Source organism: Acomys minous (genome assembly GCF_964271855.1).
Source record: "Acomys minous genome assembly, chromosome: 16".
NCBI classification, from domain to species: domain Eukaryota; kingdom Metazoa; phylum Chordata; class Mammalia; order Rodentia; family Muridae; genus Acomys; species Acomys minous.
In genome coordinates, this window is record NC_140498.1 from 94,394,815 (window position 1) to 94,415,715 (window position 20,901).

General features: G+C 52.7%; 1 protein-coding gene and 1 long non-coding RNA gene across 2 annotated transcripts in view; one reads left to right on the top strand and one right to left on the bottom strand.

Moving 5' to 3' along the window:
* SVOP (SV2 related protein) overlaps positions 1–20,901 on the bottom strand; it is a 62,246-nt gene that overhangs the window by 18,442 nt on the left and 22,903 nt on the right. Inside the window, exons 2-7 of the mRNA XM_084761418.1 lie at positions 18,619–18,779; positions 17,124–17,209; positions 14,848–14,946; positions 11,394–11,465; positions 8,176–8,300; positions 171–234 (exon numbers count right to left, since the gene is read on the bottom strand). Of these exons, the coding sequence (XP_084617544.1) occupies positions 171–234; positions 8,176–8,300; positions 11,394–11,465; positions 14,848–14,946; positions 17,124–17,209; positions 18,619–18,779 (607 nt within the window). The remainder of the gene's footprint in view (positions 1–170; positions 235–8,175; positions 8,301–11,393; positions 11,466–14,847; positions 14,947–17,123; positions 17,210–18,618; positions 18,780–20,901) is intronic.
* LOC311585841 lies at positions 9,127–11,327 on the top strand. The gene is made up of 3 exons (XR_014775366.1): positions 9,127–9,277; positions 9,376–9,479; positions 10,392–11,327. It is a non-coding gene; the product is annotated as an uncharacterized lncRNA (long non-coding RNA).

The following is a 20,901-nucleotide window of genomic DNA, read 5'->3' on the forward strand; positions in this document are numbered from 1 at the left end:
GAAGAGAGAGGGAGAAAAAAGGTTTTACAGTGTATATGCATGAGCGTAGTTGCTTATTAAGCCTGCTGTGTTTTCCTTAAACTCCGCTTCGCAGTCCTGTGGCTCCGCGCATCCAAGAACCATTTGCCAGCCACCTAGTGCCCCCTGGAGACCCGTCACCAGCTCCTTACCTCAATCAGCAAAATGCACTTGGCTCTGGACTTCATGGGAAGGAACTCGGCGTACAGTGTCACCCTAGGTGAGCAAAGAGACAGGGCTCAGAGGGTGGGCAGATGGCGGACTCTGAATTTGCTCCAATAATGAGCAACATCCTCTAATAACGGTCTGTGGATTCCTAAGTGGTGATTTCCCGGGACAGTGGCTTTCCCGGGACAGGTTCTTCCTGTGGCTCAAGGCTACCTTCAAACTCACCATTTTCCTGCCTCCACCTCCTGAGCCCTGGGGTGGGGGGTGGGGGTGGGGGGGACACCCTCATCCTGGGTCCCTGGTTCTGTGTGTTCATCCCTGCCCAGTTGCTCCCAGCAGCTGCACCCTGATTGTGTGATGCCAGCCTTCTCCCTCACTGGCATGTTATTATGCATAGATGGATGGAGTTGGTGTCTGACAGGTCTCTCCACTCTAAGCTACCATTTTTACACTCGTGACTAGTCGGTAGTTTGCCAGGACATACCCAGATTTGCCAATACCTTGTTCTCCACAGAACCTCTACCCACTGGCTGTAGTAACTAGCTATTTCTTCCTGAAATGATCACCACTGCATTGAGGACAATCATTGTTTTTTTTTTAATTTGTCTTTCTTTTGTATTTATTAATCACAACCTAGTATAAGAAAGAGCTCTTTTGGGGCTGGCGAGATAAACCAGCTGAGAAAGGAACCTGCTGCCAACCATGGTGAGCTGAGTTTGATTCCTGTAGTTCCACACGGCAGGAGGAGATAGCTGACTCCTACAAGGGGTCCTCCTCTGACCTCCATAAGCATGGTTGCCTACTAAATCACCTGCAAGGTGTCCCGGACCTGCGGACCTGCGGACCTGCGTTTGTTCCCCTCTGCCAGCTGTGACTTTACCTGAAGGACGCTATATGGATGTTCACAGCGCCCCCTACTGGACACAAAAGCTATTGCCCTTCACGGGTCACCCTCACTTTTCCTTAGTCTCATGAAAAGACACTTGAGGCTTTAGCGAGATTTTTGTCTTCTTTTGCATTTTATAACCTAAAACGACACTTGTCATTGTGGTTTAGGGCCCTGGCGCACATGCCCAGGGTTTTATATGCTGACAGTTCATCCCCATCCTGCAGCTGTAAACTTGATCCAGTTTTGGTGTTTAGGGGCGGGGGACTCAGGGCTGGGGGAGCTGACCAGGGTGAGACAATACCTAATGGGCCAGCCTCAAGATTGAATCTGGGGGTGAGGTGGGGGCAAGAGTCTCCTCGCGAACCTGGCATTCATTATGTAGCCCAGACTGGCGTCAACCGCACAGCACAGTGAGCCTTCTTGGTCCCAGCCCCTGAACACTAGGATTATGGGAGAGAGCCACCGCATTCACCTTGAATCTTGGTGTTTCGGTGAGGAGGCCTGAGGTCATGTGTGTGCCTCCTGCCTCCTGCCAGCTCAGTGGCTGCTAGCACCACCCCTTAGCCTTGAGTCTGGGCTATGAGCCTAGAGCAACCTCATTTCTTTATAACCCGCCCTACCTGTGGCATTGTGTGCTTGAGACATCAAGCCAGCTGCTGCTGTTACACTCTGCCTGTTGACTTATTTGAAAATAAGACCCCAAGATGTCATTGTTCTGATTTTCTGAGGAACTCTGTGGGTAAAGTTACTCTAAATGAATGGATTTTTTTTTCTTTCTGTGTAGCCTTGGCTGCTGGCCTCAAACTCACAGAGATCTGCCTGCCTCTGCCTCCCTGAGTTCTGGGATTAAAGGCATGGTAACACACGAACGGAAACTCTTTTTTTGTCTGTTTGTTTTGTTTTGTTTTTCGAGACAGGGTTTCTCTGTATAGCCCTGGCTGTCCTGGACTCACTTTGTAGACCAGGCTGGCCTTGAACTCATAGTGATCCGCTTGCCTCTGTCTGCCCAGTGCTGGGATTAAAGGCGTGTGCCACCTCGCCTTTGACTGGAAACTCTTAATGTTACCTAACTACCTAAAAATATTGTCACCTGGGTGTTTCCCAACAAAGCACTTAGAGGTGCCATGTTTATAACTACACGAGAGTGCTGCCTAATTACGAGATAATTTAGGTTTATGCAAATGACTACATCGTAAGTGCTAAGGAGCCAGAGCCCTCTTCAGTGGCATAGTAGTCTGTAATTTTGCCTGTGGTTTTATTTGTCCTCCTCACAGATAAAACCAGCTATACAGTTGAAGATGTGGGCAGACAGCCCAGAGAGGTTTTTAATCTCAGGCTGGCCACTACCTACCTGTGGGACGGGGGCACATATGTCACTTCACTGTTACTGTGACTGTTGTTGTTGTTATTTTGGCATACGTGGATGGAGTTTAAGTGATTTTACTGAGTGCTTTGCTGAGGCAAAACCTTTATAAAGTACGGAAGGCTTGGGCAGATCTCAGTGACTTAGGCCAGAGGTAAAGAGTGTCCTTAAAGTGAAGGAACAGCCTAAGAGAGATCCTTTTCTTTCTTTTTCTTTTTTCTTTCTTTCTCTTTTTATCTTTTTTTTTTTTTTTTTTTTTTTGAGACAGGGTCTCTCTGTGTAGCCTTGGCTGTCCTGGACTCGCTTTGTAGACCAGGCTGGCCTCGAACTCACAGCGATCCACCTGCCTCTGCCTCCGAGTGCTGGGATTAAAGGCGTGCGCCACCACTCCCGGCTTGACTCTTTTTTAAGGGTAAAACAGAAAGAGGTCTGTCTGGGTTGCTCAAAGATAAATGTGACAAGATTTGTGGCGAGCAGGAGTTCCTGAGGAGAAAACTGATAGGAAGCCAAATTGTGCACCCAGGAAACTCCCTGAAGGCTCTAAAGCCAGAGGAGCAGTTCACAGACGACATCTGTGATAGAGCAATGCAGGCGAGGATGATCAGGCTTGTCCCAGGGGTGGGTAACTCCTGCCCCCCCCACCCCACCCCCCAGACTAAGGAGGGCACATGTCCCTCTTTCAAACGGCTATGCTAGGGGTGGCCATGGCTTGCCCAGCCAGGAACTCCCCAGACCACCGGGTATGGTGGATGGACAGATGACTAAAGTCACATCCACGGTGCCAACCCAGGGCCTCTCTGACCCAGTGAGGCAGCAGATGCAGCTGCGAAGAGCAGAGCCGTGTCCCACTGGGTCCTGAGTAGGTCTGAGCAAATGAAGTCAGGCCCGGTGACCTCATCGGGCATAGAGGAGAGCAAGGAGGCGCCATGGAAGCGCTCCGGGATACGGAGCTAAGACGGCTCAGAGAGAATGACCAGGGCTGAGGGTGAGCTCACTAACTCAGCACCTTGGTGTGCCCAGCCTCCATCTGTGGAGGAAGCGGACTGGCACAAATGGACTGAGCATTGGCACAAATGGACTGAGCATCCATGCCGCCTTAGACCTTGCTTATGGTTCACGTTAGTATCGTTTCTGTTGTGAGCTTCTGGGATCTCCTGACACCTGCGGAGAACAGATGACAGGCGACAGGCGTTCAGAGAGCTTCACCAACGTCATCTTTGTAATGAGACGGTGGTTTCTGAACACTGTCTTGTCATGCTAACCTCTGAGTGTCCTGCAGCTTTGGAAAGCCCTCGGAGAGATGACCAGGCACAATGGTTACTTCAACCTTACGACCTACTGGGGCTCAGTTAATTGAAAGAAAACATAGGTTGCTAAAACGACTACTACATCTGGGCATGGTGGCGCACGCCTTTAATCCCAGCACTCGGGAGGCAGAGGCAGGAGGATCGCTGTGAGTTCGAGGCCAGCCTGGTCTACAAAGCGAGTCCAGGACAGCCAAGGCTACACCGAGAAACCCTGTCTCAAAACAACAGCAACAACAAACAAATCACCACAACGCTTATGTCTAAAAGGTGCTCTACACAGAAAAGCGTGCTCCAAAAGCCAAAAGGTTACTGAATGCCAACCTCAATGCCCGGGCTGGGCTACCTCCCTGTGAGCTGCTGCCCAGAGAAGCCCCTGAGCCCCCACCAGCCATAAAGGCCATTGCTGCTGGTGGTGGTTATATGGCAGAATGAGATGGTAGGCACCGCACACGCATGCTCTGACTTGCCGGGCAAGACGTGCCTGTTTGTGCAATCGTGGCTCAGCTGTCATGGGCAAGACCAACTGCCTTCCGGTTGGATTTAAGACCCTACTCCACAAGACGGAGTTCCAGGACAAACAAACTGTGGCTGGGAAGGTCACATGACCCGACGGGGAAGCAGCTTGTACGGTTTCTCTAGAAGGATGTGAGGGACCTATCAAACTGCCTTCTAAATGTGCGTGCTTATGCGCATCAATCACTACATAATCAGCCTCAACTCACAGCCACTAGTGAAGTTTCTGGGAACAAGTGGCTGTTACGTTTGGCACGGTGGCCTATTGCATAGCCATTGGTGGACTTTTATAGTCACCCTCTCCACGCCTCAGGGATCGCTGGGGAAGAGGAGGCAGGAAGAAGAGAGGAGCTAGAGGAAGGGATGGAGCGCCTTGTGTAACAGTTTCCTCAGAGGTTGAAACATTCCCTGCTACGGGTCAGCTCCTAGGAAGGAAGACAAACAACTCAAAGTAGCTTCAGGAAGTCCCTGAAGCTGAGCAGACTCACCAGGGCCCTCTCCCTGACAGAGTAGATGACAAAAGCTGAGATTCCTTCTCAGACAAGCCAAGCTGACCTGTGAGAGAAGGCTCCTGAGAGGAGACCAGCTGCCTGGAAGAAACAGAGACCAGCCGAGCTGCCCGGAAGAGCTTTAGACCAGCTGAGGCACCCAGAAAGGATGCTCTCCAGCCTGTTGAGCGGCCTGCAGGCTGCGTAGTGCGCTCCGGGTATCCAGCCTTCATTAGCTGTCAGCCTTGCTGGAGTGGGCCCCGGTGTTGCAGCTGTCTTTGAGTCAGTTCTGATCCAGTAAGTGACCCCAATAAAATTTACTGTTCACCAGGTTGGACTTGGATGGTATCTGTACCTCGGCCTGTAGTGGGATGTGTGTCTGGGGTACAGATGTATAGACATGTGTGTTGTGTCTCCCCAGGTAACATTTTGTCACACAACACCTGCTGCGCTCTGCTCCCTCCCTGTGCCGGGGACTCTGGGAATGACGCTTTTCTCAGATGCTGGGGAAGACCCCTTTTTTATCATGTGGCTCTGCGTTGCTGGTTTGGGGGGTATTCTTTCTTTGATCTAGTTACTCTGCCTTGTAATTCCACTTACTGATCCGCTTTCGGAAATTCCTCAGAATTTCCGCATGTTTGACAGCATCTTTTCCTTGTTTATGGACTCTGTTAAGGATTCCTATCACTTTTAGGCCATTTCCAGGTTTCTGAGCATCCCTGAGCTTCCCGGGAGGAGGAAGTTTGACCTGAGCCGGGATAGTTCCTCCAGCCACCAGGGGGCGCTGCTCCATGGCCAGTGGTTCACCTGCAGAAGTCCCTGGAGCTGGGCCACCATCACGCCACAGGTTACCAGCTGCCGCCAGCCCAGGTTTATGGCTGTGTCTCTGTTAATGGCCTCTGCTAAGAGCTCCTGTGATTTTTAATCCATAAACAGTGTGAAATTACACTTTTCTACTCCAGGAAAGCATGTCAGATGCCAGCTCTACATGGCCCTGGAGGAAGCCATGGGGAACTGGACTCACTGACCTTCCACGGGACAGGAAGCCATGCGTGAGTGAGATCTGTGTGGCCAGTGTCCCCTTCACACTACAGTTGGTCCACCCCGCACCGTGTGACTTTATCAATGCCCTGCGGAACTGGATTCCTGCCAGACTCTTGACTTCTTAGGAAAATGTTGGTTTGTTTTGAAGCATAATCCCAAGGTAGCCTTGGAATTGTCACTTAGTTGAGGATGACTTTTAGCTTATGATCCTCTTGCCCCCAACTCCTCAGTGCTGGGACCACAGGGATGAGGGACCGAACTGAGAGCATGCCGGGCAAACCTGAGGATGAGCAAGCCCTTCATACGAAGGGACACAGTGTTTGGCAGAGCATCTGTAATGGCCCAGGAGAATACATGGTAGGAAAGGAATATTCTCCCAGGCATTGTCCTGGGCACCTTGTATGTGGAATCATAATCTAAGAGACCCAGGAGGGGGCGGGTGCTGACAACACAGATGTGTACAAATCATCAGTGATGCCGGGTGTAGTGGGCAGAGGCAGACGGATCGCTGTGAGTTCAAGGCCAGCCTGGTCTACAAAAAGCAAGTCCAGGACAGCCAGGACTGTTACACAGAGAAACCCTGTCTTAAAAAACAAAAACAGAAACAAAACCGGGCATGGTGGTACATGCCTTTAATCCCAGCACTTGGGAGGTAGAGGCAGGTGGATCTCTGTGAGTTTGAGGCCAGCCTGGTCAACAAAGAGAGTCCAGGACAGCCAAGGATACATAGAGAAACCCTGTCTCGGAAAACAAAAACAAAACCAAACAAACCTAAACAAAGGATCAGCGACTCACAGAATCAGAATTGAAACCCAGACAGAGCCGGTGATGTGACCGACTTGGGATGAAGCTGTGCCTATCTAGACGGTCTCTCCACACTTGTCCCAAAGGAGGCCCAGCAGGAGGTTTATGATGATCAAGTTCATGGGCCATACGTACTGCATGCTGTCCCACCCCTGGCACTGATGGCTTAAGCAATGCACAGACATCAGCTCGGACATGACACTCTGTAAGAACAAAGCGTGCAGCATGTGCTTTCTAAGCCAGCATTCCCATTGCAAAGGATAGATGGTTCTAGAAGTCAAGGGGTTGGAGTAGGAGCCGTCCTTGCTGTTGCCATAGAGTCTGGAGGTGGATTTGTGTGGACAAGCATCTTCCAGAGCCCCCACCCCGCCTCCCCTCACTAGCTCTGGCTGTCCTGGACTCGCTTTGTATAGACCAAGCTGACCTCAGACTCAGGAAGAGCCACCTGCCACTGCCTCCTGAGTGAGTGCTGCGGTTACAGGTGTGACATTCGGGAGCCCATAGGGCCATCATGATGTAATTGGGTCACCTGGATGGCATCGTGGATGTCTCTCAGTGTCCCCGGGTGAGACTAGAGCTGTGGCCTGAGAAGGGCATGGTGACCAAGGAAGGAACCCCTCTGCTGTCAGGTCTGGTCACCCACCTGATGGACCTGCTACCTCAGCAGCTGCATAAGCTGAGGGCCGGGGGTTTTAGACTGTGTGGTACAGGAGGGAGGGAGTCGGCACCCGAGGCAGCCCTGAGACCAGCAGCCTGTGGTCCATCCCTCCAGCTGTGCATGAGGAACTCCACAGGGAGAGACCGGCCAGGTCCTGGGGGCACTCTTCTCTGATGGCCACAGTCACACCAGGATGCTTGGCACCCTAAGGAGGGCAAGAGTGGCACACTCTGCCACTGGACCAGTTCAGGAGCAGCGACTGACTGAGCTCACTCCTGCTGGCACCAGCCAGGAGTGTTACCTGCTGGAGTTCACAGCTGGACCCTACAGCCTTTGCCTTGGCCCAAGGCTTGTAGTGGGTCATTTGGGACAAAGAATTTCACATTTTCAGAGTCTTAGTGTCCTTTACTGAAAAACGGAGCTCCTGACACACACACACACACACACACACACACACACACACACACACACACACACACCCCTGCTGGCCACCATGATGTGTGGACATTAAATGTGTCATCAAAGTTGAGTCTACTTCATTATGACTTCACTTTTGGGGCCTCTGGATGCTATGCTGGCACTGTTGTTATCTGAAGGCTACTGGTGCTGATGCTGCCTGTCCTATGTGGCTCCAGGTGGTTCCAGAAGCCCTGCATGGCCAGCCAACCCCACATTCCAAGGCGGTGAAGACACACAGCCATCCCGCTTGTCTCCAGGGCACTGGTACTCTAACCTGAGGCTGCTCAGCTCTCTCCTATGAAGCAGACACGCTCACACCTCCGCATGCTATAAACCGTCTCCAGGTGGCTGTTAGCACAGAGCACAGTCCAGACGTTATCCGCATGGCCAACCATCCTAATACTCTTTAGCAGCTAACGGAAAGGGTGTCCAAGCTGTGTGTACAGCTCTGGGTATTTACTTACGACTGGGGCACCCCTCCGATCCCAAAGCCCACCAGGCCTCGGAGTACCAGGATCCAGCTATACACGGGCGCGAAAGCACTGAGGATGCCGTAGTACAGGGTCCAGAGCGCACTGATCTTCAGCCCCTGTGGAGAAAGGGAAACAGGGTCGGGAGTCTTGAGCACCTCCAGGTGGCCTGTGCCGTGAAAACTACCAATGAAGGGCAGGTGCAGCCCGGGCCAGAGAGCCTGCTCTGGGCTCTGTCACTGGCATGGTCATTTTTGTTTGTTTGCTTTTTTGAGACAGGGTTTCTCTGTGTAGCCTTGACTGTCCTAGACTCACTTTGTAGACCAGGCTGGCTTCGAACTCACAGCGATCCGCCTGCCTCTGCCTCCCGAGTGCTGGGATTAAAGGCGTGCGCCACCACACCCAGCTGCCCAGCCTACTTTTTGGGAGTTTTAAGTAAAAGGTATATGATGATCATTGGGGTTGAGAACCAGACAGGGACCTCGTGACAAACATGGCACAAAGTGTTGAAAGTGTTAATTGATAGAAAATCAAATGCAGGATGTGTGTTATTCAAGGGATGACAGATATCACTCATTTACTGATATATTCACTTCCTTATCCAGTGTATTCATATGGTGAACACTTACTGTGTGCCCAGCATAACAACATGGATATAAATGTGTGTGTGTGTGTATACACACACACACACACACACACACACACACACACACACACACATCCTCTCCTTCAATACACATATATTGAGGCCCTGCAGTGAACCTAGCCACAGGGCTACTAAAATATACCACCCACCCATACCCACCCACCCATCCACATGGCTTGTAGGCACTGAATGCCTGCAGCTTGCTTGGCACAGGAAAGGACCCGGCAGCTGGAGGGTCTCTGACTACGCAGGACTCTTCTCCACAAATTTAAAAACCGTCCTCACGCTCTTACAGGGCTCACCGCAGCGCGCCTGCAGGAAGAGGATCTTCTCATTTCTGCTTTATAAACTACCAAGGCAGAGTGGCGGGGTGATTCCTCAAAATCAGAACGTGACAGGGCTAAACCTGCAGCAGGGGCTTCCAACACCAAGACCTCCTGTGCTTTGAAGGTGCCGCTCCCCACCTCCAGGGCCTTCGGTAGCCCCCGTCCCGCCCCCTCTCCTCCCAACCCCCTGCCCTCCTTCCCACCGCCCTGAATCTCCCATAGACTGTGGACCTCTCAGGCGACTGTGGGGACTGTGTCAGCGAGAGAACTTGCCTACTCCACTCTGGCCAGAAGTCACCATGACAGATTATGGATCCAGTCACTAGGTAACCCAGGTTTTCCAAAGAAGCCACACACCACGTGGTGATGGCTTATTTTCATGCAAAAAATGTCATTTTGAAAATGGAGGCAACTGATTACAAACCCCATAAAACCCCGAGAGAGATGAGTAAAACGTGGGGCTGGGGTGTAGCTCAGGGTTAGAAAGTATGGTCAGCACGCTGCAGGCTCTGGCGTCAAGCCCCAGCCTAAAATCTGGAACTCGGCCGTGCTTCTGTCTCTGTGTCACCAGTTTGTAACCAGTAGCCCAGAAAGCCCCGGGCACCCTCTGAATCCCTCTCTGCTATGAGGACAGTGTTCACAGGTCACAGAGACTAAGGGTTCCTCGGAGGCAGAGTCCTAGTGTCTGCCTGGAACCTCCTTCTCCTCCTCAAAGATGGCATGTTGCCAGGTGCAGTGGCACACACCTGCGGTGCCAGCACCTGGGAGACTGGAGGATAGGAGTCATGAGTCCCCACCCTGGATTCGCACTCAGTCCCTGTCTCAAGAACAAACAACAACAAGACAACACACGGACAGAGTGGCCGGATTATAGGACCCACACTCTGCACTGTAGCAATTACAACCAGAACACTCTAGGGCACATAGGCAATCATGTGATTTTGCTTTTTGAGGTAGTCTCATGTAGCCCAGATGTATGCCCTCCCCCCAGGCCCATCTGTGAATTTCTAAAGTCCAAATTCTTGCGTCAGTGAGCTGGCTCAGTGGGTGAAAGTGCCTGCCACCAATCCTGACCACCCGGGTTCCACCCTTGTCACTCACATGATGGAAGGAGAAAAGGGAGTCCTTGAGTGTTATCTCCTGTGTGCTGTGGCGCGCGTGCGCGCACACACACACACTACAAAATAATTAAAATAAAATGGAGACTGAAACTTATAGCATCCTTCTCTGTTCTACAGAGCCATCTCTTGATACCCAGATATGAACCATTGGTCTCGGCGGCAGGGTGTGCACGCTCTTCCAACAGGACATCAACTGAAGACTGCTGTGAACCAGGAGGCATCAGAGAGCTGCGGGCTTCCCTCTTGTGAGAGTCTGGGTGAGAACGACCCCCATAGGCTCATATATTTGAATCCTTGGTCCCCAGTTGGTGGAACTGTTTGGGAAGGGTTAGGAGGCGTGGCCTTGTTGGCAAAGGCGTGTCACTGGGTGTGGGCTTTGAGGTTTCAAAAGCTCTCAGTTACTGTTCCAGCACTGCGCCAGCCTGTCTGCTGCCGTGTTCCTTGCCATGGTGGCCGTGGATGGGAGACTTGCGTTCACTTGTACAAATGAGGTCACTTGAGACAGGATCTCCCCTGCCCCCCCATCTCTCTCTGTAGCCCAGACTGACCTAGGATTCTTTGCGATCCTCCTGGCTCGTCGTTTGGAACTCTAGCATTACAGATATCCACTGCCATGCCTGTCTCAAACAGTTAAGCCAGCAGGGCGGTGGATATGGAAGGTAGGCCAGGGAAGGCTCATGCCTGGCAGACTGTGACAGGACCCCATTCCTCTGGGACAGCGGTTCCCTATCTGTGGGTCACAACCCTTTTGGCAAACCTCTATCTCCAAGAATATTTACATTACAATTTGTAACAGTAGCGAATTACAGTTAGGAAATAGCAACAAAAATAATTTTATGGCAGGGGGCGGGGCTGTCACCACAATGTGAGGAACTGTAGGAAAGAGTCGCAGCATCAGGAAGGTTGAGACCTGCCGCACTAGGACAATAAAGCTGATGTCATCTACCATCCTTCGGCCTGCTCTGGCCCCATGAAAGGGGCACAAATTTGCATGGAAAGCATCTGCTGGCCCTGCATGCTCCTTCAGCCCAAGAGACTGCACAGCCACTCCCCACCCCTGCGGGACCCATGGAGGCGGGAACACAGCAGCATGCGAGGCATTTAAAAGAGGAGCCTTACTGTTTTCCTGCCGTACTGATCCGAGATGTTTCCCCAGAGCATGGAACTGGACATCATGCCGATGAAGACCACCTGTGGGCAGATGGATGGCTTCCCTTAGCAGCAGGAAGAGAAGGGGACGGCAACCAGCCTCTGACGTCATCTGCTACAGAGCAGACAAACCTGCCGCTGAGCAGGCACGGTCCCACGGTTTTGAGACAGCATCTGTTTGCATAGTCCAGGCTGGCTTCAAACACTCAACGCTCCTGCCTCGGCCTCCTGAGAGCTCGGGTTACAGGTGGGCACCAGCACAGGCCTCCCACCACTCACACCGGGGAGGGGTGTGCCATTGCTACTCCCATTTCTCAGTAGAGGGTGCTGAGGTTCAGTAAGGGAAAGGCATGCGCTCCCCTGGCTGTTAAGTGACTACACTGGCTGGGCACGCTGGCTCAGGACCTGGGCCTCTACCAGTTTTCTTACAGCGGGATTATAGGGATGGTAGTTACCACATCCAGACATGTTTGTTTGTTTGTTTGTTTGTTTTAAAGACAAGGCCTATTTCTATAGCCCTGGCTGTCTTGGGAACACTTTGTAGACCAGGCTGGCCTTGAACTCCCAGAGATCCACCTGCCTCTGCCCACCCTCCCCGAGAGCTGGGATTAAACGTGTAGTTTTGTCTTTGTTACAGGCATGGACTATACAGCCCCAGCTGGTCTTGGACTTGCAGTCCTCTGAGCACGGTTTTCCTGTGTGCAGCTATGTGCATAGCTTCGCTGTCATAGTTCCTCCCTCTCCCTCCTCCCATTTCTCTCCCTCCTCCCATTTCTCTCCCTTCTCCCCTCCTCCCCTCCTCTTCCTCCTCCCCTCCTCTCCCTCCTCCCCTCCTCTCCCTCCTCCCCTCCTCTTCCTCCTCCCCTCCTCTCCCTCCTCCCCTCCTCTCCCTCCTCTCCCTCCTCTCCCTCCTCCCCTCCTCTCCCTCCTCCCCTCCTCTCCCTCCTCCCCTCCTCTCCCTCCTCTCCCTCCTCTCCCTCCTCTTCCTCCTCCCCTCCTCTCCCTCCTCCCCTCCTCTCCCTCCTCCCCTCCTCTCCCTCCTCTCCCCTCTCCCTCCTCCCCTCCTCTCCCTCCTCCCCTCCTCTTCCTCCTCCCCTCCTCTCCCTCCTCCCCTCCTCTCCCTCCTCCCCTCCTCTCCCTCCTCCCCTCCTCTCCCTCCTCCCCTCCTCTTCCTCCTCCCCTCCTCTCCCTCCTCCCCTCCTCTCCCTCCTCCCCTCCTCTCCCTCCTCCCCTCCTCTCCCTCCTCCCCTCCTCTTCCTCCTTTTCTCAGTGTAAGCCTTCTTACTGACTTCTCTCATCCTTGGCTTCCTTCTCCACAAAAAGGAGAGGAACGGCAGAACCTTAGGAGAGCGGCTTCTACAGGACAGCCAGGGTTAAAGAAACATGGTAGGCAAGCCCTCCACCCCGGCCCCGGCCCATCTAGGCTCCTCAACAACCTCCATGAGAGAGGTCGCTCCCCAGGGGGAGGGCCAAGGGAAGGGAGCAGTCTCCCTCTCATTTACTCAGCCCCATCGTTTTTCACTCAAGGCTGCTCCTCAGCCACAAACATGTAGGAGTGTGTGCAGTGCCTGGCTCCCACTGAGCTGTGACCTCATTACTCAAATCAGCCATGCTGTGCCTTAGGTAGCACTCCCAGTCAGGCAGCTAAAACCGCAGCAATGATGGAACTCAGTGTTCTGGGATCCGTCACTAATTAGCGACTGCTCTTGGCCGCAGCTGGGCTGTATGACCTGGAGCGAGCAGCTGGCTCTGTCACTAACAGACTTACGAGGGTTAAAGGGCACAGTAGAAGCTGTGTGTGGTGGTTGGTGGTTGGTGTTGATTGCCAACTTGACTCCAGAACCGCCAAGAAGGCAAGCCCGTGAGCCTGGCCATGAAGGGTTCCTGCGCTGAGCTGGAGAAGCCCCATCTAATGCAGGCAGCACCATCCCGTGAGCCAGGCTGAGTAAACAGAGAGGTCTGGACACCAACGATGGTCTCTTTGCCTCCTAACTGGGAACACCACATGACCAGCTGCCTGGCACTCCTACTTCCTGCCTTGCCCTCCAAGACAGCCTGGACTGTGCCTGCTCAGGCTTTTAACCACATCAACCCTGTCTCCCTTAAGTTGCCTCTGCTGCTGTGACCTTGGTGGCTGCTCTCTCAATCTCTCTCTCTCTCTCCCTCTCTCTCTGTCTCTCTGTCTCTCTCTCTCTGTCTCTCTCTCTCTCTCTCTCTGTGTGTGTGTGTGTGTGTGTGTGTCTGTCTGTCTGTCTGTCTGTCTGTCTGTCTGTGTGTGTGTCTGTCTGTCTCTCTCTCTCTCTCTCTCTGCCTTCCTCAGCCCTTCTATCCCCTCCTCTGAATTCTTGGAGCAAAACTTCTGGGAGCATCTACTATCTGTGAGGGCCACGTGTCCGGCCTTCACATCACCCTCCCGGGAGGCAGGATGGCATCTCCTGTCTATGAGTGGGAAAGGTGAGGCTTGTACAGTGCCCATGACACATGCTGGTGGGTTCCAGATTTTCTGGGGTCCCTAAACAGCTAAAGCACTGGGTGGGTATAGCTGACTGCTGACCTGCTAGGATACATACAGGGAAAGGGGAGCTAAGGGAAGCTGACATCTGTGTTTCCATCTAGGGCTAGTGTGCTGGCCAGTTTTATGTCAACTTGACACAGGCCTCAGTTGTTTCAGGAGAGGGGATCTCAGTTGAGAAAATGCCCCCACCAGATTGCCCTGTGGTACATTTTCTTCCTCCCTTCCTTCCTTCCTTCTTTAAAAAATTTTATTTATTTATTTACTTATTTATTTTTGTTTTTCCAGACAGGGTTTCTCTGTGTAGCTTTGGCTGTCCTGGCCTCACCAGGCTGGCCTCTAACTCACGGCAATACGCCTGCCTTTGCCTCCTGAGTGCTGGAATTAAAGGCGTGCACCACCATGACCATCTTGTTTTTGTTTTTCAAGACAACCCTGGCTGTCCTGGGACTCACTTCTGTAGAAGACTCGGCTGTTCTGGAACTCACAGCGATACGCCTCCTGCCTCTGCCTCCCGAGTGCTGGATTTAAAGGTGTGTGCCACCACCGCCTGGCTTTGTGGTACATTTTGTGGGAGGTCCTGGCTCACTGTGAGTGATCACTGCCAGGCGATCCTGGGTGCTATGAGAAGGTAAACTGAGCAAATCATGAGGAATAAGACAATAAGCAGCACTCCACCCCAGCCTCTGTTTCAGGTCCTGCCTCCATGTTCCTGCCTTGAGTTCCTGCCCTGACTTCCCTCAGTGATAAACTGCTACGGGGCTGTAAGCAGAGATAAGCCCTTTCCTTCTGGAATTGCTTTAGGTCAGCTTTTAGGACAGCCTGGCTCTCTTCTACAGAGCCCTGGCAGCAGGAGAGGGGCAGCATCCCACAGGACACAGGGGAAAATCTGTGAGCTGCCGGGTCACCTACCGAAGTCAGCAGCGCCACCTGCCAGCTGGGGAGTCGCCACTCACAGTGCAGCTGAGGTGCCAGGATGCTCAGGATCATCATCTCCATGGCGTCGGCCATCTGTGAGAGGAAGGGGTGCTGTGAGGCAGGGGTGCACCCCGCCCCGCCCTGCCCTGCCCCCGCACTCAGAAAGGGCGGCCAACCCTTCTGCTTCCTGCTGGCACCTGGCCAGATGTCCTCAGAGGAAAGCCTCTGGGGCTTAAACCAGTGAGCTCTTACAGGGCACGCCATGCAGTGCCGGTGAAGGTCAGAGGAGGATGTTGGTTCCCCTGAGGATAGAGTTACAGGCACTTGTGAGCCACCACATGGGAGCTGGGAATTGTGGGAACTGAACCTGGGTTCCTCTGGATGAACAGCCAGCACTCTTAACCACTGAGTCACTTCTCCAGTCTTTTTTTTTTTTTGGTTTTTCAAGACAGGGTTTCTCTGTGTAGCCTTGGCTGTCCTGGACTCACTTTGTAGACCAGGCTGGCCTCGAACTCACAGCGATCGGCCTACCTCTGCCTCCCAAGTGCTGAGATTAAAGGCGTGTGCCACCACGTCCGGCTTCTCTAGTCATTTTTAAAAATCCCATTCTGGGGCTGGAGAGATGGCTCAGAGGTTAAGAGCACTGGCTGTTCTTCCAAAGGTTCTGAGTTCAATTCCCAGCAACTACATGGTGGCTCACAACCATCTATAACAAGATCTGGTGCCCTCTTCTGACTTGCAGGTGTACAAGCAGGCAGAACACTGGATTCATAACAAATAAATAAATCTTTTAAAATTACATTCATTTATGTGTGTGCGTGTGTGTGTGTGTGCGCGCGCACGTGCACGTGTGTGTGTGTGTGTGTGTGTGTGTGCGCGCATGCACCATCTCACTGATACCTTTATGCGTTCTGCTTGTTTTGTGAACCAGGGTCTCATATTGTATCCCAGCCTGGCCCAAACCGCCAATCTTCTTACCTCCCAAACACTGGGATTACAGACATGTAGCACCACAGTTCCTCATATTTACAAATATTTTTTAAAATCCAGGACTTTGGGCCAGTGAGGCAGCTCAGCGAGTGAAGTACTTGCTGTCAAGCCTGAGGCCATGAATTTGACCGTTAGACAGAACGAACCAACTTCTACCCCTGCAACAAGCTGTGCTCTGACTACCATATATATGTTCACCATGGTGCACATGCAGGCGCATGCACACGCGCACACACACTCTCACAGCACATACACAATGCACATGTACACACTCACACTCATACACATATGGCACATACACAGCACACACATACACACACATGCCCTCCAAACTCACTCTCTCTCTCACACACACATGCGCACACATATGCACACTCACTCACACACACAAAAATGTAGAAATAAGTACAGATGCCCCCCAGACGAAGTGGCAGAGCATCACGTGTCTAACGTCTGAGCACACATTTTCTCAGACGCAGGACAGTGTGGTCCTTGTCGTCAGTGCAATTGCTCCCTTCTCTTGGTCAGTCACGTGTGCCTGAAGAACTGTCTGCATCTTTAATGAACACAATGTTTGAATGTATTGGGATATATCACGACGCCACAGTTACTAAGTGTATTGATACTACTTTATGCCTGGACAGGTAAAAGCAGACCCATGCACAGGCCACTGGCGCGTGGGGCCCAGCAAAGGTCTATTTCTCATTAGTGAGAGAAATGGCAGAGAAACTGGTCCATTTTGGAGAATGTGGGCTTAGATGACCCCTCGCATCACGCTCAGAGAGGCGGGTGCAGCTGGATCCGGAAGGCTTGCTGTGGGTCACAGCGCCATAAGGGGTCTTAGCCAGGGGTTGTGAACGCCTTGAATCAGAGGGCATTCTTTATTTCATTTTAATTTTTGCAGTGCTTGGGGGTGGAGCCCAGGGCCTTGGACACAGCTAGGTGAATACACCGAATTATACACCAGCCCAGATGACAAATGTTTATCGTGTCTGTTTCTCTGGGCAGAAATATGGCACCCGAAGCCATCACCTCACAGTAGCCTTGAGTCTCCAAGGAGATCCACTTCCATAGCTAGATGCTTTCTGGAGGGTGATGGCCAGCCATGTCCATCTTCCTCCCAGCATGCACCTGGGCCATCACCACACATCACCTCTTGTTGATTGGCATTCAGGCAACAGTTATGTGTGGAGAGAACTGTGTTGTTGCTGTGGCTCTGGTTCCCAGCTGAGCAGCAGGGGATCCCTGGGGTACACCAGATGCTGTGCCCAGATATTTACCCATGCCAAGCCAGTGAGAACAGAGAGCTTCCACTGAAATCGTCCAAACCCAATGGCTTCCACCGCATCTTCCACCATGAAAGTGTCTAGGAAAGAAAAAGGAGAAGAGAGGAGAGATCAACACATCTTTTGTTTGTCCTAGTGTGGCATCTGGAGTTGTCCCCAGCCAAGCTGATTGTCTGCAGCATGTACTGCTAAAAAAAAGTAACATCATAACCAGCATCATCATCACCACCATCACCACCATCCTCACCACCATCACCATCATCACCACCATCACCACCATCACCACCATCAGCACCACCATCACCATCACCACCACCATCACCACCATCACCATCATCACCACCATCAGCACCATCAGCACCACCATCAGCACCACCATCACCACCACCATCACCACCATCACCATCATCACCACCATCACCACCACCATCACTATCACCACCACCATCACCACCATCACCATCACCACCATCACCATCATCACCACCATCATCACCATCACCATCATCACCACCATCACCACCACCATCACCACCATCACCACCATCATCATCACCATCACCACCACCATCACCACCATCACCATCATCACCACCATCATCACCATCATCACCACCATCACCATCATCACCACCATCATCACCATCATCACCACCATCACCACCATCACCATCATCACCACCATCATCACCATCACCACCACCATCACCATCACCACCACCATCACCATCACCACCATCTTCACCATCACCACCATCATCACCACCATCACCACCATCTTCACCATCACCACCATCATCACCACCACCATCACCACCATCATCACCACCATCACCACCACCATCACCACCATCATCATCACCATCACCACCACCATCACCACCATCACCATCATCACCACCACCATCACCATCATCACCACCATCATCACCATCATCACCACCATCACCACCACCATCACCATCACCACCATCATCATCACCATCAGCACCACCATCACCACCACCATCACCATCACCACCACCATCACCATCACCACCATCTTCACCATCACCACCATCATCACCACCACCATCACCACCATCATCATCACCATCAGCACCACCATCACCACCACCATCACCATCATCACCACCATCACCACCACCATCACCATCATCACCACCATCCACCACCACCATCACCATCATCACCACCATCTTCACCATCACCATCATCATCACCATCAACATAATCATCACCATAATCACCATCTTCACCACCACCATCCCCCTCACGACCCTCATCAGCCAAGTGTGCGGTGATGCAACTGGCAGGGATTGTGATGTAATAGGACCCCCTGAAGTAAGCCTTGTGGTCCCAGCCTACACTTCCAGTGTCACCCTGGGGCCCTCTGCCTTCCCCATTGCCCCTTCACAAGACCTAAGATCACCACCCAGGCAGGCAACCTGGGTGCCAGGCTAACGCCTGAGCTGCTGGGCTTTCTTACCATCAGTGGGATTGGCAAACTCCTTGGGCACAGCCGCGCCATCATCCAGCTCAACCGCTTCTAGGCCCACTCGGACCCCCTCGATCTGGACATCATGGTCCTCAGAAGCCGCGTCGTCCTCTGACCTTGCACTCTCTCCTGTGCGGCGGAATTTCACCACCCTAGGAAGGAAGCACATGTGATCAAGATGGCCAGGGCTCCCTCCAGGTGGCTTTGCTGCACCCTTTTCCCACCCGAGATAGGCAGAGGGCCTTTTCTCACTGTCTAGCGCGCTGGATGGATGAGCCTGGCATTTATGTTGAATTTGGTTGGGCAGGGACAAGGGAGGGGATATTGGGAGTTACGGTTGGCACTGCGCAGTGGCAGTGCCCGGTGTCCTCCTGGGTGTGACCACTGCCTTTGTTCTAGGCCTGAGTTCTGTTTCTACTCATTGTTTTACAGTTCCCAGAATGCCTCAGGTGTCTGTTTCCCAGCTGTGGGAACATCATAGTATGTATTTACACAGACAGTGATGAGGTGACCTAACCTCGTGGGTCCACTGTCACGTGCGTCCAAGAGCACCACTGGGCCGTGTGTACGGCCACTTGTTGGGGTCTTTTGACTCTGTGACAGAAGTAACAGTTAACACAAGAGGCTTATGCAGAGAAGCTCTCAGCTTTGACTTTGCTTTGATTTAAAGCGACCACCCACGCTTTAAATGGGGAAGAATTCATACTAAAAGCGACATTCCCGGGGGGTCTGGACTGTGGTGGGCCTGTGTCCTGCCTCAGCCGCTTCTTCCGTAATGACCTCTAGCCCTGAGGGCTGTGCTGATCTCCACGTCCCACTGCTGCTCCTCGGTCCCCCCACTTTGTCTGTTTGTCTGGCACTGAAGACATTCGATCTGAGACTCCACAGACCCTGACCCCATGCCATCCGTTCCTCACTATGTATCCATCCCTCCCTCCCTCCCTCCCTCCTTCCCTCCCTTCTTTCCTTTCTTCTCCCCCGCCCCCACCCCTGCCCCTTTTGTAAAATAAAGACGGGGTCTCACTATGGAGCCCAGGCTGGCCTTGAACTCCAGATCCCCACTCCAGCCTCCGTGGCTTCCCAGCTGAGCGTCACCACTCCTGGCCCAAACTAAGCCATTTCTCAGCTCTCTGGGGGAGACACAGTGTTGAGAGGTTGTTTCTTTACCTGAGACTCAGGACAAAGTGAACTGTCTCCTTACAACCTTTCTCCCCCTAAACACAAGAACCCTGCTATCTGTTACCCCAGGTCTGAGGTAACAGCCCCAACAGTCAAGTGTGCTCTAGCGGGGTGGGGGGAGTGCGGGGAGTGCGGGAGGTGTGGGGATGCGGGTGTGTGTGGGGGGGGGGGTGCAGGGGGTGCAGGGGGTGCAGGGAGCACTGTCCAGTTCAAGAGGCTTATTTTTATGTCTTTGAAAAAATAATCACACACAGCAGAGGGAAAAATAATCACACACAGTGGAGGGGTGGCATGAGAAACTGGAGAGCAAGATGAAACCTTGGTTTGAAGAGGCAGAAGAGTGAGCCAACTCAGTACAAACTGCCGCTGTATTGTTATTACTATTGAGACAGCCTCACGTAGCCCAGGCTGGACCTGAACTTGTTATACAGCTGAGGATGGTTTGAACTTCAGGTCTCTCGCATCACCACATTCCATCTATGCTGGGACTCAAACCCAGGGCTTCACACATGCTGGGCGAGCCTTCTCCTCCCTGACCATCCCGCCGTGTTCAACGGAGACTCGGTGTGCCCAGGCATGCTTGTCTCAGAAGCACGGGGACGCTGCCCTGCTTGGGAGGCTGCTAGAGCACACACGTGCCTGAGCGCGATCGGAGCTACGCGAGGACAGCCAGAAACTCCATCCTTAGCCACAGTATGCCTGGAAAGGGGCCAAGTGTGGTGGGGGGGGGGCTTGGGGGAGGGGGTTGAGATTGAAGCCGAGAGGCCAACTGTCTGTCTCTGGTACTCCAGGGAACAGGGTGGCACCAGGGTGCTTTGTGGGGCAGCCTGGCTGGCATTCTCTGCACGCTCAGTTCACACGGCAGCTCTGTGAGGTTGTGTTACCCTCATTTTACAGACAGGGAAAATGAGGCCCTGAGGTCATATGTCATACCCATGGACACACAGCTCCTGAGGCAGGGAACCAGGCTTGCACCCCAGGTCGGCCTGGCCTGTTTTGGTACACTAGGCACTCTCTCTCTCTCTCTCTCTCTCTCTCTCTCTCTCTCTCTCTCTCTCTCTCTCTCTCTCTCTCTTCTCTCTTCTCTCTTCTCTC